This window comes from Pollachius pollachius (assembly GCF_949987615.1).
Source record: "Pollachius pollachius genome assembly, chromosome: 16".
NCBI lineage: Eukaryota > Metazoa > Chordata > Actinopteri > Gadiformes > Gadidae > Pollachius > Pollachius pollachius.
In genome coordinates this window covers 2714733-2734419 of record NC_136949.1, presented here as the reverse complement: position 1 = coordinate 2734419, position 19687 = coordinate 2714733, and the positions used below count along the sequence as shown (strand labels likewise).

General features: G+C 52.2%; 1 protein-coding gene across 1 annotated transcript in view; it reads left to right on the top strand.

Moving 5' to 3' along the window:
- bach2b (BTB and CNC homology 1, basic leucine zipper transcription factor 2b) overlaps positions 1 to 16981 on the top strand; it is a 46463-nt gene extending 29482 nt beyond the window's left edge. Inside the window, exons 2-5 of the mRNA XM_079754101.1 lie at positions 456 to 710; positions 7252 to 8889; positions 15417 to 15623; positions 16002 to 16981. Coding sequence (XP_079610227.1) covers positions 468 to 710; positions 7252 to 8889; positions 15417 to 15623; positions 16002 to 16385 — 2472 coding nt within the window. The 5' untranslated portion in view covers positions 456 to 467 and the 3' untranslated portion in view covers positions 16386 to 16981. The remainder of the gene's footprint in view (positions 1 to 455; positions 711 to 7251; positions 8890 to 15416; positions 15624 to 16001) is intronic.
- Positions 16982 to 19687: the final 2706 nt, after the last annotated feature.

Genomic DNA, 19687 nt, shown 5'->3' with positions numbered 1-19687 from the left:
GACCCCTGGCCCCTGAGCCTGACCCCTGACCCCTGAGTCCGACCCCTGACCCCTGAGCCTGACCCCTGACCCCTGTGTCTGACCCCTGAGTCCGACCCCTGACCCCTGACCCCCTGTGTCTGACCCCTGACCCCCTGTGTCTGACCCCTGAGTCCGACCCCTGACCCCTGAGCCTGACCCCTGACCCCTGTGTCTGACCCCTGACCCCCTGTGTCTGACCCCTGACCCCCTGTGTCTGACCCCTGAGTCCGACCCCTGACCCCTGTGTCTGACCCCTGAGTCCGACGTCTGACCCCTGACCCCCTGTGTCTGACCCCTGACCCCCTGAGCCTGACCCCTGACCCCCTGTGTCTGACCCCTGAGTCCGACCCCTGACCCCCTGAGCCTGACCCCTGACCCCTGTGTCTGACCCCTGAGTCCGACCCCTGACCCCTGACCCCTGTGTCTGTCCGCAGCGCGTGAGCGGGATGTCTGTGGAGGCGCGGCCCGAGGCGTCCCTGTACGTGTACGAGTCGACGGTGCACTGCAGCAACGTGTTGCTGGCGCTCAGCTCCCAGCGCGCCCAGGGCCTGCTGTGCGACGTGCGCGTGCGCGCCCAGGGGGAGGAGTTCCGCGCGCACCGCGCCGTGCTCGCCGCCTGCAGCGAGTACTTCCTGCAGACGCTGCTCGCCCGACCCGAGGACGGGCTGGTCCTCAGCCTGCCCGACCAGGTGAGTCCCGCCCTGCCGCCGCCTCCGTCCTATCAGGGGAGGGGGTGTGGCCCCGGCCCCTAGCCCCGCCTCTTCTCTCCTATCAGGGGAGGGGGTGTGGCCCCGGCCCCTAGCCCCGCCTCTTCGGTCCTATCAGGGGAGGGGGTGTGGCTTCAGCACCTAGCCCCGCCTCTTCGGTCCTATCAGGGGAGGGGGTGTGGCTTCAGCACCTAGCCCCGCCTCTTCCCCTGGGTTAATGTGTGGCGTCGTGGCGTTGGTGTATACCTGCGCACTAACAGAGACTACTACCCAGAGTAGGACCTGTCTCTGTTTGATCACCTCTCTCACCGTATCCAAGGTGACACAGTAACAGTGAACCTGCCCGTAACCTAGCAACAGCACCGTCAGTTGGTCGATGCTGACTTTGTTGACGACCTACTACTGCTCACTTTGTCACTATTTAAGACTCAATACTACTACTACTTTACTACTACTGTACTGCTATTATTACTAGTACTACTCATACTACTATAGCACTACTACTAGAACTAATAGTAGTACTACTACTACTGCTACTTCCTCTGCTACATATACTACTTCTACTACTACTATACACCTACAACTACTACACCTAGACTGAGCATAGGCAGCGAAATAATACAAACCCACACAGATACAAATACACACACAGGCACGTAAATAGACTGTGTCTCATAAGCCTGTGTCTCCTCCATCTTTGTGTGGATGGACTGCTCACTCTCACCCTCTCACACTCACCCTCTCACTCTCACCCTCTCACACTCACCCTCTCACTCTCACCCTCTCACACTCACCCTCTCACTCTCACCCTCTCACTCCCCCCTTCTCACTCTCACCCTCTCACCCTCTCACTCTCACCCTCTCACACTCACCCTCTCACTCTCACCCTCTCACACTCACCCTCTCACTCTCCCCTTCTCACTCTCACCCTCTCACACGCTCTCTCTTGATGCCTCTCTTTCGTCTCTCTCTCCTGGCTGTGTCTCTCTTCCAAAGTGATGAAACTGGGTGAGAACACAGCCAGGCTCCATCCCTCCCCCTCCTCTCCTCGTCCCTCAAAGATCAGCATCCCACTTAGTGCTCCTTAGTGCTCCTCCTTAGTGCTCTCCCTTAGTGCTCCTCCTTAGTGCTCTCCCTTAGTGCTCCTTAGTGCTCCCCCTTAGGGCTCCCCCTTAGTGCCTCCCCTTAGTGCTCCCCCTTAGTGCTCCACCTTAGTGCCTCCCCTTAGTGCTCCACCTTGGTGCTCCCCCTTAGTGCTCCCCCTTAGTGCCTCCCCTTAGTGCTCCCCCTTAGTGCTCCACCTTAGTGCCTCCCCTTAGTGCTCCACCTTGGTGCTCCCCCTTAGTGCTCCCCCTTAGTGCTCCTTTGTGCTCCCCCTTAGTGCCCCCCCTTAGTGCTCCCCCTTAGTGCTCCACCTTAGTGCCCCCCCCTTAGTGCTCCCCCTTAGTGCTCCTTAGTGCTCCCCCTTAGTGCTCCACCTTAGTGCCCCCCCATAGTGCTCCCCCTTAGTGCTCCCCTTAGTGCTCCCCCTTAGTACTCCACCTTGGTGCTCCACCTTAGTGCTCCACCTTAGTGCTCCTTAGTGCTCCCCCTTAGTGCCCCCCCTTAGTGCTCCCCCTTAGTGCTCCTTAGTGCTCCACCTCAATGCTCCCCCTTAGTGCTCCTTAGTGCTCCCCCTTAGTGCTCCACCTTAGTGCTCCCCCTTAGTGCTCCCCCTTAGTGCCCCCCCTTAGTGCTCCCCCTTAGTGCTCCACCTTAGTGCCCCCCCTTAGTGCTCCCCCTTAGTGCTCCCCTTAGTGCTCCCCCTTAGTACTCCACCTTGGTGCTCCACCTTAGTGCTCCACCTTAGTGCTCCCCCTTAGTCCCCCCCCTTAGTGCTCCCCCTTAGTGCTCCTTAGTGCTCCCCCTTAGTGCTCCACCTTAGTGCTCCACCTAAGTGCTCCTTAGTGCTCCCCCTTAGTGCCCCCCCTTAGTGCTCCCCCTTAGTCCTCCCCCTTAGTGCCCCCCCTTAGTGCTCCCCCTTAGTGCTCCCCCTTAGTGCCCCCCCTTAGTGCTCCCCCTTAGTGCTCCCCCTTAGTGCTACCCCTTAGTGCTCCACCTTGGTTCTCCCCCTTAGTGCTCCCCCTTAGTGCTCCCCCTTAGTGCTCCACCTTGGTTCTCCCCCTTAGTGCTCCATCTTAGTGCTCCCCCTTAGTGCTCCACCTTGGTTCTCCCCCTTAGTGCTTCACTGTGGCTGCGGCTCAAATTCCCGGTCTAATTGGATCAGACTCGTTAGGGTTGTAACCGTTGGAGACGCCGCCATATCTCGTGCTCTGTGCTGGGGGGCGTCGCCCTGTCTGCCCCCCCGATCCAGACACCCCCAACCTAGACCCTCAGTAAACCTGGACCGGGTGGGGGGCCGGACCCCGGCACCAGGGCTGGTGGTGGGGGTGGGGGTGGAGGAGGAGGAGGAGGAGGAGAGATGGAACTGGATTTTTCCTGTTATGTGTTGGGTGCAGAATAGTTTAAGGTTTGAGGTTCCCAGTCGTTTAGTGTTTAACCATTAAAGTCGAACACTAATGTTGGTCAAGATGGATGCTGCTGAAGTGTAGGTTTTAGGTTAGAGATGTTTAAGTTTAGATGAAGGATCTGGGGTAAAGTGATGCATTATGGGAAATAACATGGTTCCCCCTGTGAGGGAGGGAGAGAGAGAGAGAGAGGGAGAGGGAGAGGACATTGGATAATATACATCCCAGGTCCTAATGCGCTTTACTAGAGCTGATAACATTCTAGAGAGTTGATGAAGGCTTTAACCTGTCCAATGATGGCTAATCTGTGTTTGTCTGTGTGAGGGGGGGGGGGGGGGAAATCAAGAGGAGGGAGGAGAACCCGAATACAGATCCAGATTATTAGACAGATGGTGTGTGTGTGTGTGTGTGTGTGTGTGTGTGCTGCTCTGCCTTCTGCCTGCTAAACCACTGTCACTCAGCGGGCTCGTTGATCATTAACATAAATATATTTAAATCTCATTCCTCACCACATCTTTACATATGTATATGTATATGTATATATATAAGTATATAATGCTGATAGACGGATGGATGGATGGATGGGGGAGATAGTTGACATGTTGTTGTGGCACAGCTTAGCGTAGTTTAGCATAGCGTTGAGCAGGTGTATTCCTGCATAGCGTAGCAACGTGTGTGCCCTGTGGTGTAGCGTCGCGTAGCGTACAGTATTGTAGTGCATCTTAGCGTAGCGTAGCGTAACGTCCCAGACATTAATCCGGGTGCTGACCTCTGCATTGGCTGGTCCTTCACACCCTGTAATCTGCACCCGGATTAGCCAGCACTATGAGAGAGAGAGAGAGAGAGAGAGAGAGGATATTTACTGTGTACCGCTAAATTAACTTGTGTAAACATCAGTTGTACACAATGTTTATAGAAGCATGGAAATTATGGCATTATTTAAATCAAGCATCGAAGTGGAATTACACCAAGGAAATTTGATCTTTATATTAATATTTATTATCTGAGAACTATATATATGATATGTTATTTGATTAAAGGATGTTACAGTCCTCTGAGCTGTGGTAAATATTAATATATGATATTAAGCCTTGGACGACGCAGTGGAGTTAGAACCTTCACATGAAAGTGATGCCTGCTTCACGTACCGTAACCATAGTAACCCCTCCTCCGCCTGGTACCCCTGCCTGGTCTGGATGCACGTGGAGACGGGGCCCCGCAGGCTACAGCTGCTGACCTCAGCTGGATATCTCTCTCTCTCTCTCGCTCTCGCTCTCGCTCTCAGTGAAGACAGACCTCCTGAGTTAAATTGTCGGTTCAGGGTGACTCCCTCTCTTCCTCACTGAGGGGAGGTAAAGAGATTGACGGCTGCAGGAATGACGGACTTCCTGTGGCGTGGCTCAGAGCTCCGCAGAGCTGGAGTTCTGCTTATCAACTTCCTCCTCTGTCCAGAGTCTGGGGAGAGCTGGGAGTAACTGTCCAGGATAGACACTTTAACTGGACGCTCTGTGTGTGTGTGTGTGTGTGTGATTGAGGCACCAGAGCCAGTAACCTCACCTTGCCCAGGGGAATCCCTGCTAATCACCCGGCCATATGTGTTTGTCTACCATGTAGCTCCTGTGTGAGGACTGTGTGTATACTGCGGGACTACTCTCTGTGTGACTACTGTGTGTGTGTATACTGTATGGGTGTATACTGTGGGACTACTGTGTGTTTGAGTACTGTGTGTGTGTGTTGGTGCGTGCAGACTATGTCGGCGTGTGAACGTGACAGATGGAGGCTCCAGTAGCGACTAGGTGTTCTCCGCTGTCACGTGTTCCTCGGGGCGGTGGTTACCGTAGTAACCAGCAGTAACCAGGAGGGTAGTGTGATGAGATACGAAATGATAGGTTTCTATTAAAGGATCCGCCTTAATAAATGAGGTCTGATGGGTAATAGACTGTTATTATACCAGCCCAGGAACCAAAGACCGCAATCCATTAACCGAATGGTTAATGGATTGCGGTCTTTCTCTGAGTCTGAGGTGTCTTCGGTGGATTGCGGTCTCTCTCTGATTCGGAGGTGTCTTCTGTGGATCTCGGTCTCTCTCTGAGTCAAAGGCATCTTCTGTGGATCTCGGTCTCTCTCTGAGTCAAAGGTATCTTCGGTGGATTGCGGTCTCTCTCTGAGTCAGAGGTGGACTACTGTCTCTCTCTGAGTCAGAGGTATCTTCGGTGGACTGCGGTCTCTCTCTGAGTCAAAGGTATCTTCGGTGGATTGCGGTCTCTCTCTGAGTCAGAGGTGGACTACTGTCTCTCTCTGAGTCAGAGGTGTCTTCGGTCGACTGCGGTCTCTCTCTGAGTCAAAGGTATCTTCAGTGGATTGCGCTCTCTCTCTGGGTCACAGGTGGACTATTGTCTCTCTCTGGGTCAGAGGTGTCTTCGACTGGCTGCGGTCTCTCTCTGGGTCAGAGGTGTCTTCGGTTGGCTGCGGTCTCTCTCTGAGTGTCAGGATACTTGAGTGATTCACGGAAGCTGAATCGTGCCACTAATCAGTCAGCCGGCTCGCTCTGATCTGGAGCAGCGATACGAGAGCAGAGTGTGTAGCGTCGATAACACAGCTGAGGTCTGCCCTCCGTGTCCTCGTCACTCTGAGGACTGGCGTCTGGCGGCAGTGACCTCGTTAATGCCTCCCTAACAAAGCTCTGATCGGGGAGGTTTTAAACGGTGACCTCTGCTATTAAAATAGACAACTACATGTAGTAAAAAAATAATATGTGTAATGTTGAAAATCAAGCATTTAGTCCGCTGGTACACATGCACGCACGCACGCACGCACGCACGCACACAAACACACACACACACACACACACACACACACACACACACACACACACACACACACACACACACACATACACACACACACACACACACACACACACACACACACACACAAACATACAAATACACATACACATGCAAACACCCCGCACCGCCTCGCTGAATCTCTCTCCCGTTGTCCTTCCCTGAAAAACAAAAAGAAACGCATAAACTCAACAATTGGTATACCGGGGGGGGTCTCATTAAAACCCCATGAACGCCATCACGCCAACATCTGGGGGCTCTCTTTAAGCAACAGAACAGAACCCACATCGCTCTGCAGAGCAAACGTCAGTCTGCTGCGCCTCAGAGTGAACCTCTCTCTAATTGGTTAGTTTTGCTCCGGTTCTCCTCGGTGGCTTTGATCACGGCACTATCCTGCGCTGGGGGCCGCGGGAGGAGGTCCAGGCTGGTAGCTCTGTGAAGCGTTTTAAAAGAACAGACACGGCATGGGCGTGAACTCTGAGCGTCAGGAACGTGCCTCGCTGCTAAGTCCACGTCCTCCCCTGCTCGTTAAGGGCTCGTTAAGGGCTTTAGCGGGGCGGGACACATGGCTGTCTAGTGCAGGATCAGGCCTTACCTCATTAGCTCCTGCTAAGTCCAAACCGGCGGCTTCTCTCGCTTCACACATCCTTGGCTTAGCGGCTACAGAGATGAGCCGTACACCGCCGTGATGACCTGACACCAGACCAGCCAGGGTGACTAGAGAGGACCAGTTCACATCGGTACTAACCTGCTTAGCTTAAGACCCTCAAAACATTCAGGTTGGTTTAGATTCAGAGAAATTGACCAATTGACAAATGTCAAATCGTCTTCCTGGGACTGAAACCGAACACAGCAGTGGCCCCCTGTTACCTTTTACCTAGTAACTCCACCTGTCAAGGGCCTCCACATGTTCTGAGCTGCACCGTCCAGTTCTGCCGTCTACACAACTCCCACTGTCTTTACCTGTTCTGCTGTCTACACCTGTTCTGCTGTCTACGCCTGTTCTGCTGTCTACGCCTGTTCTGCTGTCTGCGCCTGTTGTAGGACCTACACCTGCTCTAGTTCCACACCTGTTGTTGACGTGCACTGCAACCTGTTCCAAGGTCCACACTTGTTCTGACCGACCGACTTGTTCCGACGGTAACGCGTTGTCTCCTTCCGTCCCGTCAGGTCACGGCGGCGGGCTTCGCGCCGCTGCTGCAGTTCGCCTACACTGCCAAGCTGGTGCTGAGCCGGGACAACATCCAGGAGGTGGTCCGCTGCGCCGGCTTCCTGCGCATGCACAACCTGGAGGACTCCTGCTTCCGCTTCCTGGAGGACCAGCTCCGCAGCGAGGCGCCGCCGGGTCAACAGGGGGCGGCCACCACGACGACGGACACCACGGCGACGGAGGCCACGACGACGGACGCCGCGACGACGGAGACCACGGCGACGGCGGAGACCACGGCGACGGCGTCGACGGACATGAACGTCTCGGACCCCGAGGACGACGGCGACGACGATGACGGCGGGGACGACCGCACGCGGCCCGCGGTCGCCAAGCCCCGGCCTGTCTCCTCCTCCTCCTCCTCCTCGCCGAGGGCGCGGCGGCGGGCGGATGGCGAGCGCGGTCACCACGGCAACCACGCAGACGCACGGCCGGACTTTGACAAGCACGGGGCGTCGGACCTGCCGCGCTGCCCCAAGTACAGGAAGTACCAGCGGGCGTGCAACAAGCACAGCCACCACCACGGCCAGGGCTCCTCCCCCTCGCACCCCAGCTCCTCAGGCTTCCCCGTGAAGGAGGGCGGGGTCGGAGGGGCGGAGCCTGTGACGGGAGGGCCGCCCTCCGCCCGCATCAAGGAGGAGCCCCGGCTGTATGAGGACGAGGACGAGGAGGCGCCGGAGGAGGAGGAGGCGGTCCTGCTGTGCCTGTCCGGCGAGGAGCAGGACGGCGTCATCACCATGGAGACGGAGCCCCCCGCCCCCCCCGGCCGAGCCGAGAGGCCCAAGTCGCCCTCCTGCCTGCGGGCCTTCTTCAGGAAGGGGGCGGAGCTCCCCGGGTCCCCGCCCCCCCCTGCCCTGCCCCGCCAGGTGTTCGCCAACAGGGTCCGCGCCCCGGACCGGGCCGCGCCCCAGGGGGACCACCGGAGACCCTTCAGCCCCTTCCCCAGCACCCCCTCCTCCCCCCCGCCCCTCCCCTCCCTAAGGTCCGCCTCCTGCGACGCCGTCTGCAAGCAGGAGGCGGAGTTCGACCGGCGCAGCAGCGTCATCTTCTCCTCGGGGTCATGTGACCGCCTCGGCACCCCGGCGCATTCCTTCCCCGGCGGGGCCTCTCTGGAGTTCCCCCCCGGGACCCCCAAGGGACTGTGGGCGGGGTCCAGCCAATCGCTGCCCGCCACCCAGACCTACCCCGAGCCGGGCCCCGCCCCCCCGCTCCCGGGCCGGCCGCGGCCCCGCCCCAGCTGCCCTGTGCCCATCAAGGTGTGCCCGCGGTCGCCGCCCTGCGCGGCGCGGACCCGCACTTCCAGCTCCTGCTCCTCCTGCTCCTTCGCCGAGGACGGCAGCGGGGGCTCCCCCTGCAGCCTGCCGCAGTCCGAGTTCTCCTCCTCGCCGTGCTCCAACGCCGCGCGCTGCCTGGGCGGAGACCACGGGCCCGACCTGCCGCCCGACGGCGGGGGGCTGGGCGCCGCCGACTCCATGTTCCTGGGCCAGGGGCCGCCCACCATCAAGTGCGAGCGGTCGTACGCGACCAACTCCAGCGACGAGTCGGGGTCCTTCTCGGAGGGCGACAGCGAGTCGGGACACGTGCGGGACAGCGGGCCGGAGGTGAGTCCCCCCCCGCAGGCAACGGAGTGATCCTCGAGACCACCTCCTGGAGCTTCATACACTCCCACTATAACACAGTAGGACTGCTGTAACACAGTAGGACTGCTGTAACACAGTAGGACTGCTGTAACACAGTAGGACTGCTGTAACACAGTAGGACTGCTGCAACACAGTAGGACTGCTGTAACACAGTAGGACTGCTGTAACGCAGTAGGACTGCTGTAACGCAGTAGGGCTGCAGTAACGCAGTAGGACTGCTGCAACACAGTAGGACTGCTGTAACACAGTAGGACTGCTGTAACACAGTAGGGCTGCTATAACACAGTAGGACTGCTGTAACACAGTAGGACTGCTGCAACACAGTAGGACTGCTGTAACACAGTAGGACTGCTGTAACACAGTAGGGCTGCTATAACACAGTAGGGCTGCTATAACACAGTAGGACTGCTGTAACACAGTAGGACTGCTGTAACACAGTAGGACTGCTGTAACACAGTAGGACTGCTGTAACACAGTAGGGCTGCTGTAACACAGTAGGACTGCTGTAACACAGTAGGACTGCTGTAACACAGTAGGACTGCTATAACACAGTAGGGCTGCTATAACACAGTAGGACTGCTGTAACACAGTAGGACTGCTGTAACACAGTAGGACTGCTATAACACAGTAGGACTGCTGCAACACAGTAGGACTGCTGCAACACAGTAGGACTGCTGTAACACAGTAGGACTGCTATAACACAGTAGGACTGCTGGTCCAGAGATTCTGCTGGTTCACAGTAGGACTGCTGGTTCACAGTAGGGGATTAGGTGGTTCCCAACATGGGAAACACCTGGTATCAATGTGTGGTTATGAGGAGATTGGTGATTAATATCTTTGGTTGGTTCTTCCTAGTGAACTAAACGGGGAACGTAGGTTGAAGCAGAGAATGAATAAATGAACCTTGCTCCACAGTCCATCAACCACACGGTTAACCAGTTAGTGGCTTCAGCCCCCCCCCCGAGATCACTTGCATATCAGCTACAGCTATGAGTTGATTAGAACATGTTCTAATGGTTTGATAAATCTCATTAAGGTTGTGTAAATACAAACGGCCTGCTTCGTGGTTCGTAGCCACAAGCAACACACCACTAATCACCCGGCCTGATTAGTGGTTCGGCATGAGGCACCAACTCCGGATGATACACGATGTGTGTGTGGAAGCACTGACACACCAGAGTGTGTCGCGTTGGTTCGTCTTCACACCTCAGACCGAGAGACACGACCACCGAGGATCCGCCACCGCGGGCTGCACGACGATGTGGTCATCCCGTCTTAAACCATGATGTAATGAGTCAACGATGCCTCATCGCCCTGCTGCCTAACGAGCATGATCACCAGGCAGCATGACATCAAAGCCAAGGGGGCGCTGGCTCGGATCCTCCGCTCTGATTGGTGGAGAGGCCGTGTTTGCGGGGGCATGCGTGAAGTGAGAGAGAGAGAGAGAGAGAGAGAGAGAGGGGGAAGGGAGATGGGACTGAGAGAGAGTGGGAGAGAGTGAGAGACGGTATATATAGAGAGTGGGAGAGGGAGAGAGATGGCGACATGGAGAGAGTGGGGGGAGAGAGAGAGGCGGATATATATAGAGCGAGAGATGGATACATAGAGAGTGGGAGAGAGAGAATAAAAGATGAACGAAATGTGTTAAAGACAGATGCAAATAGAGGGGGGGATAGAGAGCGAGACAGAGAGCGAGTCGGGGGATGGAGTGGGAGAGAACGAGAGCGACAGAGACGTCTCTATGGCAATGGAAGTGTGAGTATTCTCGGAGCGCCCCCCCCCCCCCCCCCCCCCCCCCCCCCCCCCCCCCCCCCCAAACCCATATCTGACGTCTCTTCTCCACAAACATAAAAATGGATGTGCTAACCTGATGGATGTGCTTCGCTAATAGTGAAGTGAGATTCCAGATTCCCCACTTCCTGCTGTTCCTGTTCCACGCTTGGAGACCAGCAGACCCCAAACACCCCAGACCAGTAGACCCCCAATACCCCAGACCAGTGGACCCCCAATACCCCAGACCAGTAGACCCCCAATACCCCAGACCAGTGGACCCCCAATACCCCAGACCAGTAGACCCCAACACCCCAGACCAGTAGACCCCCAATACCCCAGACCAGTAGACCCCCAATACCCCAGACCAGTAGACCCCCAACACCCCAGACCAGTAGACACCCAACCCCCCAGACCAGTAGACACCCAACCCCCCAGACCAGTAGACCCCAGGGAGCCTACTGGTCTACTAGACTGGGGGGTCCAGTGGGTCTTGACTGGGGGGTCTAGTGGGTCTGGACTGGGGGGTCCAGTGGGCATGGAGTCTTGCGCAGACCAAGCATGACTCGGGGCCAGGTCAACTTCCCTTTTTAATCCTGTGTGTGTGTCTGTGTGTGTGTGTGTGTGTGTGTGTGTGTGTGTGTGTGTGTGTGTTTAAAATTATCTCCAGGCGAGGACAAGGCACAATGAGCAGGAAGGAAGCTGTTTGCTGTGAGCAGGGGGGGGCGGGGTTGGCGAGGTTAGCTGGTTCACTTGTGTCACCTGCAGCTAGATGCTATTGTTAGCTTAGCGGTAGCTGCTTAGCCTCCGCTGTTGTTGACCAGGCTCAGCATTTGCTTAGAGTTGGGGTGACATTCTGACGCGTCTGACTGCTGATCTGACTTGATCCTCCTGAGGACTCCAGAATAATGAGTTTCTGAGGGTAGTCGTAGTTCGGAGGTGCCAGGAGTAGAGGTTCCACATGGCTCTGTGTGCGGCCCGCGGTGGTTTGTGTTTGGGGGCTGTGTGTGACCACGTGGGCCTTGGCTTTCAATGTTGTTGTGTGCAACGGCCAGGGAGAAGAGACTGAACGGGTGAAATATGGAAGAGGGTCTCTCTCTCTCTCTCTCTCTCTCTCTCTCTCTCTCTCTCTCTCTCTCTCTCTCTCTCTCTCGGTCTCTAGCTAGCAAAAACTGTGGGTGTTGAGCTCCTGTAGCTCACTGCGTCTGAGCGATGTGTGAATATTGATGTTGGTGTCAGCATGAGGAGGAAGTAGAAATAACATATCACTGCTCTCTATCTGCCTGTGCGTCAGAACAGGAAGTTAGCTATCCTACACGTCTACGGTAGCATGCCGCGGGAAAACCTTTGCCCTGCTTGCTCGGTGTCTGCGGTCTGGTCACTGTTATCCATTCATATTTAGTGGCTGCTACTGGTTACTGTTATCCAATCATATTTATTGGCTGCTACTGGTTAGCTGTTATCCATTCATATTTAGTGGCGGCTACTGGTTAGCTATAATTTGAATACTGGCAATATGATGCAGATCTGGTGCTGCCAAGCGGGTGTTATGGTTGAAGATAATAACATTTTATGGCTAGTTGTTATTCAACGCTAAAATGGGTTTCTTCTCTTGTCTCGAAGGAACAGAAAAAGGATGAAAGCAAGAAAGATAATCTCTATTTACTGGAGGGCATCCTGTTCTGTTACCGGGGGTTACTGAACCAGTTTATACTGGAGGGATTCAACTGGTTTAGCAAACATCAAACAAGGTGTGTGTGTGTGTGTGTGTGTGTGTGTGTGTGTGTGTGTGTGTGTGTGTGTGTGTGTGTGTGTGTGTACAGCACGCCCTACAGACTATCTCTCTGCTTCTTCTTCTTTGAGAGATGGATTGACGTCTGCAATCTATACCCCTCTCTCTCTCTATCTCTCTCCCTCTCGCCCTCCCTCCCTCTTAATCTGTGTGTCTCTCTCTCCGCTGAGGAAGTGAATGTGTGAGAGGGTGACGGTGGTTGGATCAGGTGTTTGTCTTCGGGCTCTGAGGTTCTCTGAAGATATTCTGGGTCTCGTCTCCTTTCCTATTGTTTCTCTCACTCTCTCTCTCTCTATCCTTTGGCTTTGTTCTGTCTGCTCTCTGGAACAACGAGAGAGAGAGAGAGAGAGAGAGAGAGAGAGAGAGAGAGAGAGAGAGAGAGAGAGAGAGAGAGAGAGAGAGAGAGAGAGAGAGAGAGAGAGAGAGAGAGAGAGAGAGAGAGAGAGAGAGAGAGAGAGAGAGAGAGATTCTTTCATCTCAGCCTAGTTCTCCGCTGGCTCTCTTTGTTCTCATCTCCACTTCCATCCTCTCCTCTCCTCTCTCCCATCCCTCCTGGGTCTGCTGGTCCATGCTGGTTGGGGGTCTAGGCTGGGCTGGTAGTCCCAGTAAGGGGTCTAGGCTTGACTGGTCTTACAAAACTCTCTCATCTCCTGAGGGATCAGAATCTTAGTTCTGTTTTCCCTTCGTTAACAAATGGAAGCAATCCAATAAACAGGAAAACAACTAAGACAACAATACAATACACATAATACACACACACCCAGGAACATCACAGAAACGTCCTTCTTTATCGCTAGGGAGATGTTAGCGTGTTATCATTTATGTTGCGATGACTGAGAGAGAGAGAGAGAGAGAGAGACTTGTTTGACATTGTTATTCTATTGTATTTTCAGTTTTAATCAATGAAAATGTACATTTCCCATGCCAATAAGATTAAAACATGAATCACATGGGGAATTTTTCACAGCTCAACATATAAAAACCCTACACACACACACACACACACGCACGCACGCACGCACGCACGCGCGCACACACACACACACACACATCCTATCCTCAGTGTTGTGCCTGAACGCGTTCACTGAACGAAAGTTCATGAACTCGTTCATATTTTGGGCGAACGTGAACTGAACGTACTGTATTACTGCCTGATGAACGTTACTGTGAACTCGTTCATTCTGGTGTCAGTGAACGGCACGCTCACTCGGTTTAACTTCGTTCAATGGGGGGGTTATTTCTCTATCAACACGGCGGATGCGCGAGCAGATCGCCGTGTTGTTTGACCGGTTGCCATGGTAATCTCCGTGCGGTTCATTTGCAGTTGAGGTGTTGCCAGCTTACTGTTACATTAAACTGTAATCAGAAAAGGTGGTTATATGCTACAGACCCTATAGTATCTGTCATATAAAGGCTGGGACGAATTTCAAATTATAAATATGTACAATTTATTTTGAAAGTATAGACCAGCGCGATTCCCATTGAAACGAATGTCGCGGTGATTATTCTTCAAAACGAGAGCTGTTAAATTGTGGAAAATGAATTAAACTGTAATCAGACAAAGCGGTTATATGCTATAGACCCTAGAGTATTTGTGGTATAAAGGCTCAGACGAATTTCGAATTAAAATTTGTACAATCCATAACGTTAGCTCTCTGGCTCATAGCTCAGCGGAGTAGAATACCTCCTAGAATCATTGCTTGTTGGCCGGAAACGGAAAGGGGGGCTGTTCACGTTTGGTTGTAGTCTTTTCGCTCGGTTCTCCGTTTCATCAGTAGGGCTAGAACCGAGCGAAAAGACTACAATCAAACGTGAACACCCCCCCTTTCCGTTTCCGCCAACGAGCAATGAGTCTTCCAACAGAAATCAATGGGATTTACAAAATGCGCTAAATGTGCAATAAAACACGATAGAAACTGTATTTCGCTACGATACTTGATTCAACCACTCTATTTCATCCTAGACAAACCACAAAGGGGGCTCAATGTTCAAAATACCGGAAAAAACGAAAAGCTATGAGAACTATGAACTAGTTCATTTTTTGGAACTGTGAACTTCGTTCAAAATTTTGAATTATGAACGTTTAACTGAACTAGTTCATTTTAAAATTTGTGAACTGAACTTTGAACTAGTTCACGAAGAAAGTGAACTTTCCCAACACTGCCTATCCTGTCACCCGCTGCCCTCATTATGAGCTGCACATGATAGATCTGGCGAAATTCACGGAGCTCAGAGAGAGAGCCAACAGCCGACTCCAGTACTGCGTGAGCTCCCTCCTGGGTGGAGTGTGGAGCGCTTCTGCCATCTGGTGGTGATACGTGTGAATGACATCACTGTTATGTTGGTCATTTATTTTATGTATTCAGTCCTCCCTCGTCTCAGACAGGGGTTCCCAACCTTTTCAGTATGTGACACATTATGTGGAGGTACTTTTATGTTGTGCAGTAAATAATAGCGGTACATCCTTCTTACTGGCGAGGTACTGAATATTTCTCAAATAATATCGTTCAATACTATATTCTCCTTTTCGGTCTCTAAACATTATGATAAAATGAAACGGACAAGACATTTATAATAGACAAATAACGTTTATAGCGGCCAGCCCAAAACCCGCGTGGTCCGCAGCTGCAACCCATTATGAAATGCGACTCACAGGTTGAGAACCACTGGTTATGTTGTATTAAGTTATGTACCACTCGATGTTCTGAATCATACTGTCGTAGCGGACGGATTCTCTGACGCACTGACTCACCTGATCCACACATCATTGACTGGTTCAAAGTTGAACTATTGATTCAGCAGCATAACTTAAGTTTACAGTAGTTCAGGTGTTTTTTTTGACCGGACCTTCACAGGTAAACATTTAATTTGTGCAAACACAATGATATGAAACCAAGGTGTCTTCTTTGTCCGCGTTCTCCGCCAGGTGAAGCTCCCGTTCCCCGTGGACCAGATCACGAACCTCCCGCGGAACGACTTCCAGATGATGGTGAAGATGCACAAGCTGAGCTCGGAGCAGCTGGAGTTCATCCACGACGTGCGCCGCCGCAGCAAGAACCGCATCGCGGCGCAGCGCTGCCGCAAGCGCAAGCTGGACTGCATCCTCAACCTGGAGTGCGAGATCCGCAAGCTGGTGGGTAGCTCGGCGGCTAAGGCTAAAGTAGAGAATGCTAAACCGGCTAACCACAGGAAACTGAATTAAATAAAATGCAGTTCTAAAAAATGTGTGTGTGTGTCTGTATGTGTGTTGGTGTGTGTGTTTGTGTATCTGTTTGTTTGTGTGTGTGTGTGTGAATCTCTGTGTTTGTGTGTATGTGTGTGTGTATCTCTGTGTGTATCTGTGTGTGTTTGTATGTATGTGTGTGTGTGTGTGTGTGTGTGTGCGTGTATCTGTGTGTGTATCTGTGTGTGTGTGTGTGTGTGTTTCTATGTTTCTGTGTGTGTGTGTGTGTGTGTGTGTGTGTGTGTGTGCGCGTGTGTGCGTGTGTGTATCTGTGTGTGTGCCCTGCAGGTGTGTGAGAAGGAGAAGCTCCTGGGCGAGAGGAACCAGCTGAAGGCGTGCATGGGGGAGCTGTGGGAGAACTTCTCCTGCCTGTCCCAGGAGGTGTGCAAGGAGGTGCAGCTGAGCCCGGAGCAGACCCACGCGCTGCAGCGCAACGCCGCCCCCGACCCCCAGCGGCCCGCACGCCACCCCAAGCCCCGCCTCGAAGCCACGCCCCCCGGCCTCAGCCCCGCCCCCCAGCCGGCCGGGGGCGGGCTGGAGCCGATGGGCAACGGGGCGGAGGGTCGTCACGGTGACGAGGAGGAGGAGGAGTCGGCGGCGGCGGACTTCTGCCAGCAGATGACGGACAAGTGCACCACGGACGAGCTGCCGCGCGCAGACTGCTGCCAGTGACCTCCCCCCCCCCCCCCCGCGGTCCTCTGACAGGCCCCGCCCCCCGAGGGTCGTTACCGTAGCGACCGGCCAGTGTTGGATCAAAACGAGACAAACCTTTGAAGAGTTTGTGTTAAAGTGTTTTTTCTAAGGGTGACACTAAAGTTGTCTTAACAGCAGCAATACAGTCCTCCGTATTCAGCGGGAAACCCCGTAACCATGGTGCTAACGCCGCCGCGGCAGCCACAAACCCGCCTCCTCGGTGACAGATGGTAAAAGATTGCAACTCAAAAGTCAAACCTCAGTAAAAGCAAACGGACCTATCAGACGCTTTCTTTACAGTTCCTACAACTTCAGTCTCCTCTACCTCTCTCTCTCTCTCTCTCTGTCTCTCTCTGTCTCTCTCTCTCTGTCTCTCTGTCTCTCTCTCTCTGTCTCTCTCTGTCTCTCTCTCTCTGTCTCTCTCTCTGTCTCTCTCTCTCTGTCTCTCTCTGTCTCTCTCTCTCTGTCTCTCTCTCTGTCTCTCTCTGTCTCTCTCTCTCTGTCTCTCTCTGTCTCTCTCTCTCTCTGTCTCTCTCTCTCTCTCTCTCTGTCTCTCTCTGTCTCTCTCTCTCTGTCTCTCTCTCTATCTCTCTCTGTCTCTCTCTGTCTCTCTCTGTCTGTCTCTCTCTGTCTCTCTCTCTCTGTCTCTCTCTCTCTCTCTGTCTGTCTCTCTCTCTCTCTTGGTCTCTCGGTCTCTCTCTCTCTGTCTCTCTCTCTCAGATCTCTCTCTCTCTCTCCCTCTCTCGCTCAGATCTCTCAGTGGCCACGCGCCACAGCTCAAACTCAGGAAAAAAAAAATATATATTCTGAATATTCAACAGAAATCATAAAGAAAACGAGAGAAAGAGAGAGAGGGAGACCCTCTGGAATGGACCGCCCGGTCTTCATATGCAAAAAACTAGAGTTTGGCGCCTCCTGGTGGCGTCTCCAAACATTCCTGCTCTGCCTTCCTCAGCACTGACACTGAAAGTAAACAACGATTTCCACAGCATGCGGTAAATACCCCCCCCCCCCCCCCACACACACACACACACACACACACACACACACACACACACACACACACACACACACACACACACACACAGCAATACCATCGTGTGGGAGTGGGGGATAGCGGGAGGCGTGGGGGGATACAGCTGTACATAGTGTGAGCATGGTGATGTAACATGGATGTTGTCCCGGTAGAACGTCAGGCATGTCTGTCACGGCAAGGAGGGGGCAGGAGGTGGAACGCCCCCTCCCTGCCGCGGGGAACACTTCCTGTTGCCTGTCCTGCCGAACCCCCGAGAATATATCCTCCCTCAGGAACACAACTGGGAACATACATACATGCATTTATACAACCGTACGTACAGAAATGCCTACAAACCCACAGTTCCACGCTAAACGCCCGATCGCGCTTTCAAGCCCGATTGCTTCTGACGCCCCATGCATGTCGTCATGGCGACCCCCGCCGCCCTCACCCTCGTCGTTGTGTGTGAATAAGTGGCGCTTTGTGATTTTGAGGTTTGCCCTCACCCTACTCCCCTACTTTGAGTATCGATAGAAGCTAATATGCTAGTAAGTTGATTTATCCTCAACAAGCCAAATGGACAGATTAATGAATATTCAAATTGTTCCTGAAGAATCTATATTATTTGACAAAAATAATTTATCAAAAGAAAGAAAATTAAAAAAAAATTAGCACTTAAACTAGAGCTCAAATGGTAAAACTTAACCTAAGGGCAGTGCTTGCTTATTAAAAATGGCCTCTTCTGATTGGTTCAAATCGCCTAAGGCTGAGTTACACCAATCAGGAATCACGTATCAGTGCTGTCCCCACGGTTGAACTTTACTATTTGGTCCCTCTTTAAATTGGCACTTCAAAATAAAAGACTCATTAAAACGTAATGAGACAGTAGCATTGGCTTGCAGTAAAGATTCTGTCTTTTGGTTAAAAAAAAGTAAGCTAATATAAGTAAGCTAACGTTTTAGGAATGTCTTGGATTTGAAAATAAGCTAATTCAGAATCTGTCCGACATGAAAGTGTGTTTTGTCGAAATTATAAAGTACCAATCAAAAAAGTAACATGTTTGCCCCAATTGTACATTAGTTAGAACAGTTCATTTTATGATGTGCATGCATGCTGCCTTTAGCTATAAGCTTATTTTATGTCGAGCTTACGTTTTCATTTACACAGTATTGAAAAGATTATTCACATTAAATGTGAAAACTAATAATTGAAACGTGTTGAATATATGCAGCCCTGACATATATTTCTCATACCAAAAATGTGCTTCAATCAGATTAGTATTTAATGCCCCAATCCACGTTTGCTCTATGGCACCCCCTGTTGAACAACTTCGGTATTTCCCCTTCATTGAATTGAAAGGTTAACAGTGGACAACCATTCTTGGCAGTAAAACAGTTTGCATGATTATATATATATATATATATATAATATTTGTAATTTTATTTTGCATCGCTAAAACGTGTTACCATGTTAACAATGAATTGGGCCTTTAAAAATGAAGCCAGGAGTCGGTCCCAGTGTACATTTCAGATCAAGTCCCAAAAATGACAGAGAAAGATTAAATTAGGCTCTGTATCTGCATCTTTCCAATCAAATACAAAAACATGATCTAACAAATAAAAAAATCCATATTTATACACATGTAAATGTATAAGGACAATACATATTACAGAACATAGGTCAGTTTATATAAAGGCAGGTTGTGGGATATCTCCCGTTTTAAAGATGTAGTTCAGGATCCAATTGCAGAAGATCTCACACAACATTATGCAACTTCTTCCTCTGACCTGGTCTTCAGTCTGACCAAACAGCAGACCACAGCTATGAAACATTCATTCAAATGGTGGCTTTGTCGATTTAAATCGCATAAAATGTATGATTTTTTTTTGTTTTTTGCTCTCCAACAAACTAGTATTAGCGCCGGTGGTCTAAACGTTATTGAACGGCGATGAGCTCAAGCTAAAGAGGTGTAGAGATTCAAAACCCATCCTTCACCCTAACCCAGCTCCCCTCTTCCTCCCGGGACTTTACCTTTGACCTTGGGAAGAGGAGGACTTGTGTAGTTCTAATATAGCAAACCACTGCCACCAAACATGAATGATCACATACAATTTTTATTTTTTTTTAATTGTCTTTTATTTTGAAAAGTCTGGTTTTCACCGCCAGGGTTATCACTTCCAGGGTCATCCTCTGCTGTTGTCTCAGGGTGCCAAGATGAATCTCTCCGCTGACCTCTGGTGCTACTCGCCTCCCGTCTCTTTGCTAG